Source organism: Lagopus muta, chromosome 9, assembly GCF_023343835.1.
Source record: "Lagopus muta isolate bLagMut1 chromosome 9, bLagMut1 primary, whole genome shotgun sequence".
Lineage (NCBI taxonomy): Eukaryota > Metazoa > Chordata > Aves > Galliformes > Phasianidae > Lagopus > Lagopus muta.
This window is the reverse complement of record NC_064441.1, coordinates 1,033,668-1,044,918: the sequence shown is the minus strand read 5'-3', so window position 1 is coordinate 1,044,918 and position 11,251 is coordinate 1,033,668. Positions and strand designations below refer to the sequence as shown.

General features: G+C 47.7%; 1 protein-coding gene across 1 annotated transcript; it reads left to right on the top strand.

Annotated features, from left to right (window-relative positions):
- The first annotated feature begins 737 nt into the window (after positions 1-737).
- Positions 738-10,557, top strand: SLC33A1 (solute carrier family 33 member 1). The gene is made up of 6 exons (XM_048955347.1): positions 738-1,610; positions 5,208-5,398; positions 6,033-6,217; positions 7,138-7,255; positions 7,948-8,163; positions 9,784-10,557. Exons 1-6 carry the CDS (start codon positions 848-850, stop codon positions 9,949-9,951), a joined length of 1,641 nt encoding a protein of 546 aa, XP_048811304.1. The 5' UTR covers positions 738-847; the 3' UTR covers positions 9,952-10,557.
- The last annotated feature ends 694 nt before the right edge of the window (positions 10,558-11,251 follow it).

The window sequence follows — 11,251 nt, the reverse complement described above, 5'->3', positions numbered from 1 at the left end:
TCTACAGACTGTCCCGACCCTGGGTTGTCCCGTCTTAGCGGTGCTCGGGTCGGGCTGGCCGGGCCCTGCGCACCCCGGCGTGCAGCCGGCTGACGGCAGGGCGGGGGGCTGCGAGGTCCCTTCCAACCCAACTGTCCTACGATTCTGTTACGGATCGCGGTATAACGTGTGCTTTTACTAAATGTCTACGTTTTACATTGGCACAGAAACACCTACAGCTCAGCAGTTCACGCTGCTCCAAAAGTAACGCCTCCTATTTTACGTTGTCCCACGGCACTAAAGGCAGGTGCTGGGGTTGAACCTTCCCCCCTTCCTTTACGTTTTGTAGGGGAATAAAAGGCGCCCATTGGCACTCATCGCTGCGTGCTGAACGCTCGTGGACATCGAACAGCGGATCTCAGGACAGCGCGCGTGGTGCGTTTCAGCAGCGCAAGGGGCGAAAAAAACACCGGGGTAAAGCAGCGCTGACTCAGCTCGGTCCTTACAGACCCGCGCTGCAGGCATGGACTCGAGCCGCACCGTCCGCCCGCCGCTGGCTCCAGCTCAGGGCACTGCAGCCAGCCCTGCAGCGGCCCGGTCTCTCGGCCGCCAGCAGGAAGGCGGAACCAATCGCGGCCGAACCGAAACAAACGTCGTCCGGCGTCCTCGGGCGGCACGGGCCGCTGCCAGAAGTGGCTCCGCCACGTACCAATGGGACGCGGCCACGCCTGCCCGCTGCCGCCGCGTGACCGGAAGAGGCAGGACGTACCGGCGCGGCGGAGCCGGCGCGCGGCTTCTCCACAGCGGAGGGTGGTGGCGCGGCCTCCGCTCCCGTCTGGGGTTGCCGCGCAGCGCCTGGCCCGGCACCATGTCGCCCGCCATCGCGGCCAAGGAGGGCGGCCGGCAGCGCCGACCCGGCAGCCACCATCACTGCCTGGACGTAAGGAGTGAGGTGCCGCCCGCGCTGACGCTCTGCGGGGACGGCCCGGCGGGCGGTGAGGCCGAGGCGCTGCTCCCGCCGGAGCCAGAGACGCTGACGGCGAGGGGCCCGCGGGGCTGCCGGGCGGAGCTGGGCAGCGTGCTGCTGCTGCTGGCGCTGTACGTGTTGCAGGGCATCCCGCTGGGGCTGGCGGGCAGTGTGCCGCTCATCCTGCAGAGCAAGAATGCCAGCTACACTGAGCAGGCCTTCTTCAGCTTCGTCTTCTGGCCCTTCAGTCTCAAGCTGCTCTGGGCCCCCCTGGTGGACGCCGTTTACCTGCGGCGCTTCGGCCGCCGCAAGTCGTGGCTGGTGCCCACGCAATACGTGCTGGGGCTCTTCATGATCTACTTGTCCACGCAGGTGGACATGCTGCTGGGCGACGGGCAGGGCCACGGCCCCGATGTGGTAGCCCTCACCGTGGCTTTCTTCATCTTCGAGTTCCTGGCGGCCACTCAGGACATCGCTGTGGATGGCTGGGCCCTCACCATGCTGTCCCGGGAGAACGTGGGCTACGCCTCCACCTGCAACTCGGTGGGACAGACGGCTGGCTACTTCCTGGGCAACGTGCTCTTCCTGGCCCTTGAGTCAGCCTCCTTCTGCAACAAGTATCTGCGCTTCCAGCCCCAGCCACGAGGCATCGTCACCCTCTCAGGTACTGCCTGGGTGCCAGTGTGCACACCGGTATAGGGAGGGTGATGCTTCCTCCTTGAGCCCGGAGCACAGCGTGGTTCAAAGCAAGTCTTATGGAGTGTAGGAAGCTGGCAGAGCTTGTGGCTTGAAGAGCTGAGGAAGCTGGGCTTTTCCAGCCTGGAGAGAAGCCCTTTTCTCCAGGAAGATCTGGTGAGACCTCAGTGTGACCTTTCAACACTTGAAGGGAGCTTATATACAGGAGGGAGAGCAACTTTTTACGTGGCAGATATTCATAGGACAAGGGCAATGGCTTTAAACTAAAAGAGGAGTGATCTAGGTCAGTTGTTAAGAGGAAATTCTTTACTTAGAGAGTGGTGAGGCCCTGGCACTGCTGCTCAGAGAGCTGGGGATGCTTAAAGCTGGGCTGTATGGGGCCCTGGGCAGCCTGAATTGGGAGGAGGTGTCCCTGCCTGTGGCAGAGGTTAAGGTGGACTGGGCTGTAAGATCCCTTCCAACCCAACCATTCTGTTTTTCTGTGATTGAGCTCCCAAGTTTCCCTGGACTGAGTGAGGGAAATCTGCCCCGTCATGGACAGGCTGAGCTCAGTACTTCAGAAACTTGGTTGCTTTAACTTCTCTTAGTGTAACAACTGTGGAATAGATCACTATTTAAAAAAGACACCAAAGCTTTGTCTCATTAAGGAGGCATTGTGGGAACGTGTTCTGGAATAAAGGCAGTATCTTCTTCCAAAATGATGGTGTTTGCAGGAATAGAAGTGATGAGGGTTTAGTCTTGACCTTATTTCCAGACTGCAAAGGGAGATCACCTTTAAGTTGATTCAGGGGGACTTTTTTTCCTTAATTAAACAGAATCTGATAATGCATCCTTATTTAATTGTTAGTTAGGGATATTTGTTTGTCCTGTGGCTTTGTCCATATGTCAGCAAGCACAGAGTACTCCTCAAAGTTGTCCCTGCTGGATCTTTGTCCTTCTTGCTGTGCAGTTCAGCAGTGCTGGCATCCTTTCCCTCTTGCTGCAGCAGCAGACTGACGTCTTTCACTGCTGATGCAACTTGAAAATTACTTGTGTACTCAGAGCTTCCTTTGTCTTTGCTTACCTTCGCTCTCCAGGGTGTGTTGTTGCTGTCTTTTCTTTTTAGTTCTGCTTTTATAAAGGTTTTCTTACAAACATGCTGCCTTTTAAAAAAAAAAAAAAAAAAAAAAAAAAAAGCACTGAAATCAAAGCACCTATAAAACCTGTCTGACTTGTATTGGAGAATTAATCTGGGTGGAGAAAGAAAAGCAAGTATGTCTGACATTGTAGTTGCAGGATATGTTGTTTCGGGGGAGCAAAACTGTCTTGAAGAAGTCTCTGTTCTCTCCTCTGTGTGACTGTGCCTCTCAGCTCACCGTGTCCATGCTTGTCCTGTAGCAACTGTAGCAGCCAGCCCTGAAAGGACAGGTGTGGCTCTGATCCCAGTGCTGGTTGTCTCAGGGCTGGAGGAGAGCTGCGGGGAACTTCACAGTGCACGAAGGTGACTGGTTTTCTGCCAGTTCAGCTCACTGAATGCTGCTGTTCACTGAGTGCTCTTAGGGAAAGAACAAGCCAGTGCCTCAGGAGCCTGAGTCAGCCTCAAGCTGCTGAGGGGCAGAAGCATTTGTTGTGCTGTGAACTGTGGGAAATCACACGAGACAGCGTAGTACTACATATCAAAACAAACAATGAAGTTCTGGAGAAAAAAAGTGAGGAATGTGTTTCCGTGTTCCTGTTGTTTGTGCCAGCATGCATACGACTTTGGTGCTTTGCTGTTCAAATGACTTGATTATTTTTCCTTCAGAAGCTCACTGGCTGGGTTTGTTGATTCCTGAGCAGTTTGTTACACGAATGCTTGCTGTAGTTTAAAGGAAGAGATGTAGTGCAGGAAGAAGGAGCCTCTCCAAGGCAGCCTGGGTTTATTTTGGCTGCTGACTGCAGGACGTGCTTTCTGCTGGGAGATGTATAGCTGTGGTATTTCTAAAGCTGCTGTGATGGAACGACTGTCCTATCCCACACCTTGCTGATATTTTTACAGCCTGCTCTATCCCTGGTTTGAAGTTTGATTTTACCCTAACAGAATGGATTGTTTTCCCAGTGATAGTGTGCAGGCAGAGACGAAGCAGGGATGGGGACGGGCAGCACTGGTGGCACCAAAAATGCTAGAAAACATCTACAGTTAAAAAATGTGGTTTTTTTTCCTCATGGCTCCTGTATGTGGCCTTGTAGCTAGTCCAGCTGTTGCTGTGAGGCACCCAGCAGGGCTGACCTGATCAGGAATCTGCATGTGTTGATGCTCCCAGCTGTTTCCATTCCCACGCTGCAGTGGTAACACTTACTGCTGTCATTAGAGCCATGTCCTGGGTGTCCCGTGTGCGTGGCAGCTGTGAGCAGCGTGGCTGTGAGTGCTCATGTTTACTCAGAAGATACTTCCAGAGTATTTGAAACAACAACAAACAAACCCCAACAATAGAGGAGGGAGCAATCTGGCAGTATGAGGTCTTCTCTCCTTCGAGATATTTTTGAAGAGGGAAAAATAAGTGATGTGGAAGCAGCAGATGTTAGTTTGAAATGCCATTTTTAATTTTAAACTGAAAATGCTGGGGTGCAGCTGGAGCAGCCTTTCCATGCCTGCTTCCATGCCTGTGCTGCTTCTCTTCCTGCCAACGATGAGCAGCTAATGATTGACAAAACCTTGGCCCCGTCTTTGCCCTTTCACCATCCCTCCCTTTCAGTTAACTTGAGGCTTCTGGAGTGACTTCTGATCAGAAAGATGAAAGGTTACTTCTCTTATACCCTCTGCACGTGACTGAGTTCTTTCTTGCCTCTTTCACAGAGGTGGAGGGTGGAGCTACCTTGTATGATCTTCTCACCAACTCAAGGCACTTGTCTTAAGATGCTGATGTGCTTCACTACTGCTCCCTGCAAATCCACTGTTTAACAAATATAACATCTGCTTAGAACAACGTGCTTAAAAGGTAGCAAATGCCACATGCTCTTAAACATCTCTCCGAGTGACATGATGATTGTAGAGGAACTTTGCTCAGAGTGCCCTTATGCTTGTTTGGTGTGGATCTGTTTCCTTTAGATGGTAGATATTAAATGGAGTGCCGAATTAGGGTGAAAAATGGTAGTGTGACTACACAGTGAATTAACTGGAGAGTGGTGGAACAACACTGATGGTTTTTCTCATCATCATGTAATTATTCAATGTGGTTTTTTCTTCCTTTGTTCACTTCTGGTGGTTTAATGTGCAGCTCCTCAAAATGTTCCCATTTCTGTTCTCCATCATGCTCACTGTGCTCATGCACAGAACTTGAGCAAAGTGCCTCTGTTTGCTGCTGTGTCAGAGTCTCCAGCAGACGTGGCTCTGCATTGAGCAGAGAAGAGCTGTGCCTGCTGCTGTCTGCACTGTGTGCTTGTGCTTTGCTTTGGTGCTTGTTTTTATGTGGGTCCATGAGTAATGCCTCCATTCAACTTTTTATTACCAGTTGTCCTTTATATTGTTGCAAAATAACCGTATTTCTGCTACTTAATACATTTTTAATCAAGTGTTTGTAGCAGCTGTCTCTTTTCTTTATTTTAGATTTCCTGTTTTTCTGGGGAGCTGTCTTTTTAATTACCACTACACTTGTGGCCCTTTTCAAAAAAGAGAACAAGGAATTAACACCAACAAAAGAAGAAACAAAAGGCATCACTGATACATACAAGCTGCTCTTCTCAATAATCAAGATGCCAGCGGTTTTTACGTTCTGTCTCTTGATTCTCACAGCAAAGGTAAGGAAACACGTTTATGAGCCGTGAGATGCCAACACAGTGAGAGGTTCCTGTGATTCCTCAGTCCCTGTGATGTCACTTGTACCTTAGCTTTGCTGTCAGCAGTTCCAAATTCTCACATGGGGTTTGGAAACACAACTGCTTGCGCAACAGAAAACGTTTGTTTTAACATTTAAGTGTTCACCCACGTATTGAGGAGAAGTCTGATTGCAGTCCTCTGTTGCAGTAGTTTATTTTTAAGTGTGCCTCTTTACAGTTAGGCTCTTTGTGTAGTGTTCAGTTAAAAGGACAGAAAATGTTTATTTTAACCCAAATCGTATTCCTAGAATCTGCAGCTCTGTATAAACTAGGTTTCCATGGCATCCTCCTGGCAGCTCTGGATACCAGCAGGCCTTTAAGGTATGGGCATGAACACTGTTGCTGTGCTTAACGTTCCTGCTAGAGTTTTGGCATTTATGATGAGAATAGCGTGCAAGTAGAGAATGTGTTTCAGAACCAACTTGGAAATCAGTTGACTTTTGTTTCCAATTTGTACTCTGTCACATTTCTGTGTGTATTTGATACCATGTGAACTGCATTTCTAGCCACACAATGTCTGCTTTCCCTGGTTTATTTTGTCAAATTTATGTTGCAGGTTGGATTTTCAGCAGCAGATGCTGTAACAGGACTCAAATTGGTGGAAGAGGGAGTACCTAAGGAGCATCTAGCCCTGCTGGCAGTTCCAATGGTTCCTTTACAGATAATACTGCCTCTGATTATCAGCAAATACACAGCAGGCCCCCAGCCGCTGAACACGTTTTACAAAGCTATGCCTTTTAGGTAAAAACACAAACAAAACCTGATTTATGGAAACATGTGACTTGTGTGTTCAGATCAAGTGTGCTCATTGCCTTGTAACTCTGACTTCCAGACAGAAGAAAAAGCATGTCAGAATTTTCCTAGTAAGTTGAGCTGTGTTTTGTGCCTTGAAGGTGATGTAAGTGGTGACCTGAGGGAGCGCAGCGTCCTCACCATGTGTATACAGTAGCATTAGAGCAGTGCTTTCCTGCTCTTAGTGTCAATAGTTCCCTGTTCGTGGACTGTTCTGACTGGATTTGGGACCTCATGTAATTATGAGGTGATGTAAGAGAGGCTCCGTGCGTTGGTGAGTCATTGGGAGCACCTGCAAATGTGTGCTTCACTGAGATCTTGAGAATGAAAGGTGAATGAAGTGGGTATAGGCTGAGGAGGTGTCGTTTGCATTGAGTGGCTTAAATGGGAGTGTGCTTGTGGAATTCTGCAGGAGTTTCAGTTCTGGAGCAAGCCAAGGAATCCAGCAAGTTACTCAATGCTTTTATCCAGTAGATTGATGTTTGGTCTGTAATGTTCAATACTTGACTGTGCTCCAGTGCAGTTTATGTGTGTTTTCATTTAAAAAAAGAATAAATAAATAACATCTAGTTGTATATCATGTGTTGCTTCCTACATAAAATTTCTGTGTGAGGGACAGGGGAGGAGGTCTGGCAGTGTCACAGTTGTAGGGGAGAGAGAATTGTTGAGGTTTAAAGTGTTTATGGCTCCAGTGTTAAATTGATTGTTAAATATTAAATATGTAATTATATACAAGATAGCTCTAACTAGAAATAAACTATTTCTATTTTAATGTTGTACACACAAATGTGTGACAGTTGCTTTGTGTCAAGGTACAGAAACATGGGCAGAATCATTTGAATTACACATTATCTATCTCATTCCTGCAGGTTACTTCTTGGACTGGAATTTGCTTTTCTGGTATGGTGGACTCCTAGAGTAAGACATGAAGGAGGATTTCCTATCTACTACTATGCTGTAGTACTGCTGAGCTATGCTTTACATCAGGTAAGGGACAGGAGGGTACTCCATATCTAGAGGACTACAAGTGCCATGAGCAGCTGCTGTTCACTGGGAGCCATCTGTTGTGCTGTACAACTTCAGTTTTGTAAATATCATTTCTCCCCATTCTGTTGGGCATCTTCTGCAGAGCCACTTCCAGTTCACCAGACCTGCTTTTGTTTCCAAGGCTTTTTCCCCAAATGCAGAAGCTCAGAAGCTTGGTACCATTAGAAATACCAGCATTCTGACTGAGCTTTGTAAGCACGGTGGTGATCGTGCCTGTTGTGCAGCTCCATAAAGCTTTGTGACTGCTCTATTGATCTGCAGAAACAGCAGAATGGATCCAATCCGTGGGCCTGGTGCAAACTGGTCTTTGGATCAGAGCAAGCAAAAGTGTTATTTTTATATGCTATTTTATTTGGCCTTGTCATAACTTCAGTTGGATTACCTGAGTAACTCGACTGCCTGTGAGACTGGATCCATTTCTGTGACTCGATGAGAGCATCACAGCAACTTGATGTTAGCAGGGAAACTGCAGGACTAATTTCTGCCGTACAACTCTAAACCTGTTGGGATTATTTTTGCCTCAACGTTGCTAACTTCAACTAATCACTCAGAACAGTGTTTATGTTAGGGCTTTTGTTGTCACTGCCTGTGACTGGGGAGACCTTACTGTCCCGTGGGTTTCCATCCTGTAGATCTCGCTGTATAGCATGTATGTTGCAGTCATGGCTTTCAATGCCAGAGTCAGCGACCCGCTGATCGGAGGGACCTACATGACGCTGCTCAATACTGTGTCCAACCTGGGAGGGAACTGGCCGTCCACCGTCGCGCTGTGGCTCGTTGATCCGCTCACGGTTAAAGAGTGCGCAGGAGCCCAGCAACAGGCCTGTGGAAGTGCACTTGAGGCAGAGGTAAGTTTGCAGGCTGTGAAGGTCTCTGTTCAACTATTTCTTTGGTAAAATGGCTTCTCTAAGTATGTTTTGTTCACCTTGGAAAGCCTGTGCAGTGCATAGTTTACACTTAAAAATTCTCTCTGAGAACTGATTTTCATGTCCGGTAAATTCAGTCTGTTTTCATCTGTTCACTCTTTGGAGTTAAAATCTTCACCAAAAATTTCCACTTGCAGAGTAGTTGTTCCTTTCTGTCTTAACTGGAGAGAAAAGCTGATGGTGGAAGCAGCAGATCAGTGCTGCATCCTCTCCAGTATGTGGAGGCTGTAGCTGCTGAGTAAACTTTGCTCAGCCTGGAGCTGTGTAAGTATGCACTCTGTGCTTGGCAGGCTGTCTCCACATCACTGCAGCTTTGTGGCAGGTTTTAGTTCTGTCTGTCTGGAGGTTTCCTGGCTTCATACCTCGATTCCTTCTACTGTGATGTTACTTTGCTGTCTTTGATCTCTGCTTTCCACGTGGAGCTGAGCAGTGTGACTGGCTGCCTTCCCAGTCCTGGGGAGCCATGTGGAAGAGGACAGAGATCATGCTGTGCTGCTGTGCATGGATCAAACAACTGCATGCACAGCTGGCTGGGAAGCTGGGTTTTGCATTCGCCTCCTTGTGGGCAAATGACAGATTTTAATGCAACTGTCTGGAGGAGTGGAAGTGCTGGGGGGGTTGTATTGCATGGTTTTTTTCCTTGTAATCGAGATTTTAGTCTTGAATACCTTCCTGTGTTTACAGGACTCTGGGATGTGAGGTCCTCTAAGCACACACAGTGTTCAGACAAGTCACATTTGACTTCTACCAGTGGAGCTGCAGTTCTGAGTGGTTGCAGAGGAGAAGCTGCTCCTGCAGTGCCTTTTCAGCACGCGTCTCAGCTTGCTGCTGACTTGGTCCCCTGTGCCCTGGCATCTGTTGCTCAGGGCCCTGCTCCTTCAGCTCACCCCTCCAGTGTTTTTCTGCATCCTTCCACTTGGCAGTGTTCCCCCCCCCACCTCCCTTCTTCCTCCTAATCTGATTCTGACACATCTCGGAATCACACACATGCTGGCAGAAACCTCTGTTTATGGGATTGCTTTATCTTGGGATCATAGCAGCACTGAGAGATAAACAATAGCAGAAACAGTCGTGTACCAAACACCTTCCCCCTCAATGTGTTTTTATCTTTCAGTTCTGCAATTAAAAAGCATCCCTGGCATGTTTTCCTCAGACATAACTGCAGGCTGCCCGCTTTGTGCTGTTTGTGGGTTCCCTGTGTGACATGCAGGGCTGTAATTTCTGAAAAAGCAATTTGGATAGAATTTTTCTCCCCCCTCACAAAATTAAGAATAATCATTGCACCTCTTTAGTAGCATTTACTCCTTTGGCCAAATATCTCCATCTCCCACATGTTTTGTAACAAAGCTTTGTTGTTTCTCACACCAACTGTGAGCTCAAAAGCGTCACATCATTTCTGTAAGAAAAAGAGCAAGATTTATTTAGGTAGAATCTTGAAACAGCAATTAAACTGTAATATCCAGTGCCTGCTGCTAACAAGTCTTGTGTTTCAGTATCTCCCGGGCAATACTTCATGCCTCTACCTTTGCTTCTGCCTTCCAGCTCTGCACAAAAGCTGGTGGTTCCTGTGTCACCACCCTGGATGGTTACTACGTGGAATCTGTCATCTGTGTCATTCTGGGGTTTGGCTGGTGGTTCCTGCTTGGGCCAAAGTTCAAAAAGCTGCAGGATGAAGGACAGTCTTCGTGGAAGTGCAAGAGGACCAACTGATGCGGTTTGAATACTGGATGGACTCGAGATCATTTTAGCTTTATTACAGAGATGTATCCCATAATCAATAAACAGGAATATAGGTATTTTTACATGCCAACTTGCTGGAACAGTGGTATGTGTGAATGTGATACCACTTGCCTTCCCAGTGTGAAAATTCAAGTTCAGAATGTGAGGATGAGAAAATGGCACTTATGTACTGCATAGAGATCCCCATGCTCTAGCTTCAGAGTCATGGCTTCTGATAGAATCAACACCTGAATTTTCCATATAGTAAGTATGGAAAAGCTGAACAGCAGCTTGGTTAGCTGAGTTCCAGTTCTTAATTTTCAAACCAATGATGTGGTGCAGGCAGTGGACCAGGGGAAGGACGTGGAAGGTGTTTTGACTTGGAGGTTAAGCACATTGTACTACAGAGTTCATCGTGGGAAGAGAAATGTAACTTGTCTTTGGGCTTTGTTTCTTCTCACTTTCTGGACTGTAACCACACCTCAGAGGACGAATTAATGTTTCAGAGATTCTTTTAAATGTATTTTCTGGCTTTTTTAAGCTTTAAAGATTTATAACAAAATATTTTTATAAACAAAGATACATTTGTTTAATTTATTTCCTCTGTTTCAAAGCATTTTCATTTCTTGATGAAAAGTTGAAGGGAAGTAGGACTTGGGTAACGCACAATACACCGAGCCTGCAGCCCTGCTGGCACAACCTGCACGGCGTGGGGTTAGCACATAAAACACAGGCTTCAAAAGGAGAGGGTGTGCAGCCCTTGTGGAGGCAGTTGTTCCGGTGGGATTAACTGATCACGTCGGTTCCTTTGGTGCTGAAATCTGAAGATATTCTAAATGGGGGAGCAAACACATCTCTCTTCCCAGCTAGGGGCAGGAACAGAAGATGGTGCCTTTGGAAGGGAGTTGGTGATGACAAACTTGCCAAATTGCTGGGCAGTGGCGTCCAGCCTGCTCGTGTGTAAAGCCAACAGGGTACATCGTGTGGTCGAGTGCTGCAGGAATTGTACTGATCTTAACAGCAGAAATCTCCTGGTGCATTAATGAAGAATGACTTCTCTCTTGAGTGCCTTAGTGATGTACAGCAGGTCTACTGTACTGCTGGAGACAGGGCACTTGTGACGTGATGGATGTATATGGTACATCATTTCAAACGATTAAAAATACCTCTGAAAGGTACACAATTTGTTTTTCCGTGCTCTGTTTCTTGCCTTGTCAGTACTGGAAGTATTGCACTGTGAGCTTCATGCTCTGAGCTCCTGGGAGGGCATGGCCTGTGCACCTTTTGTTCC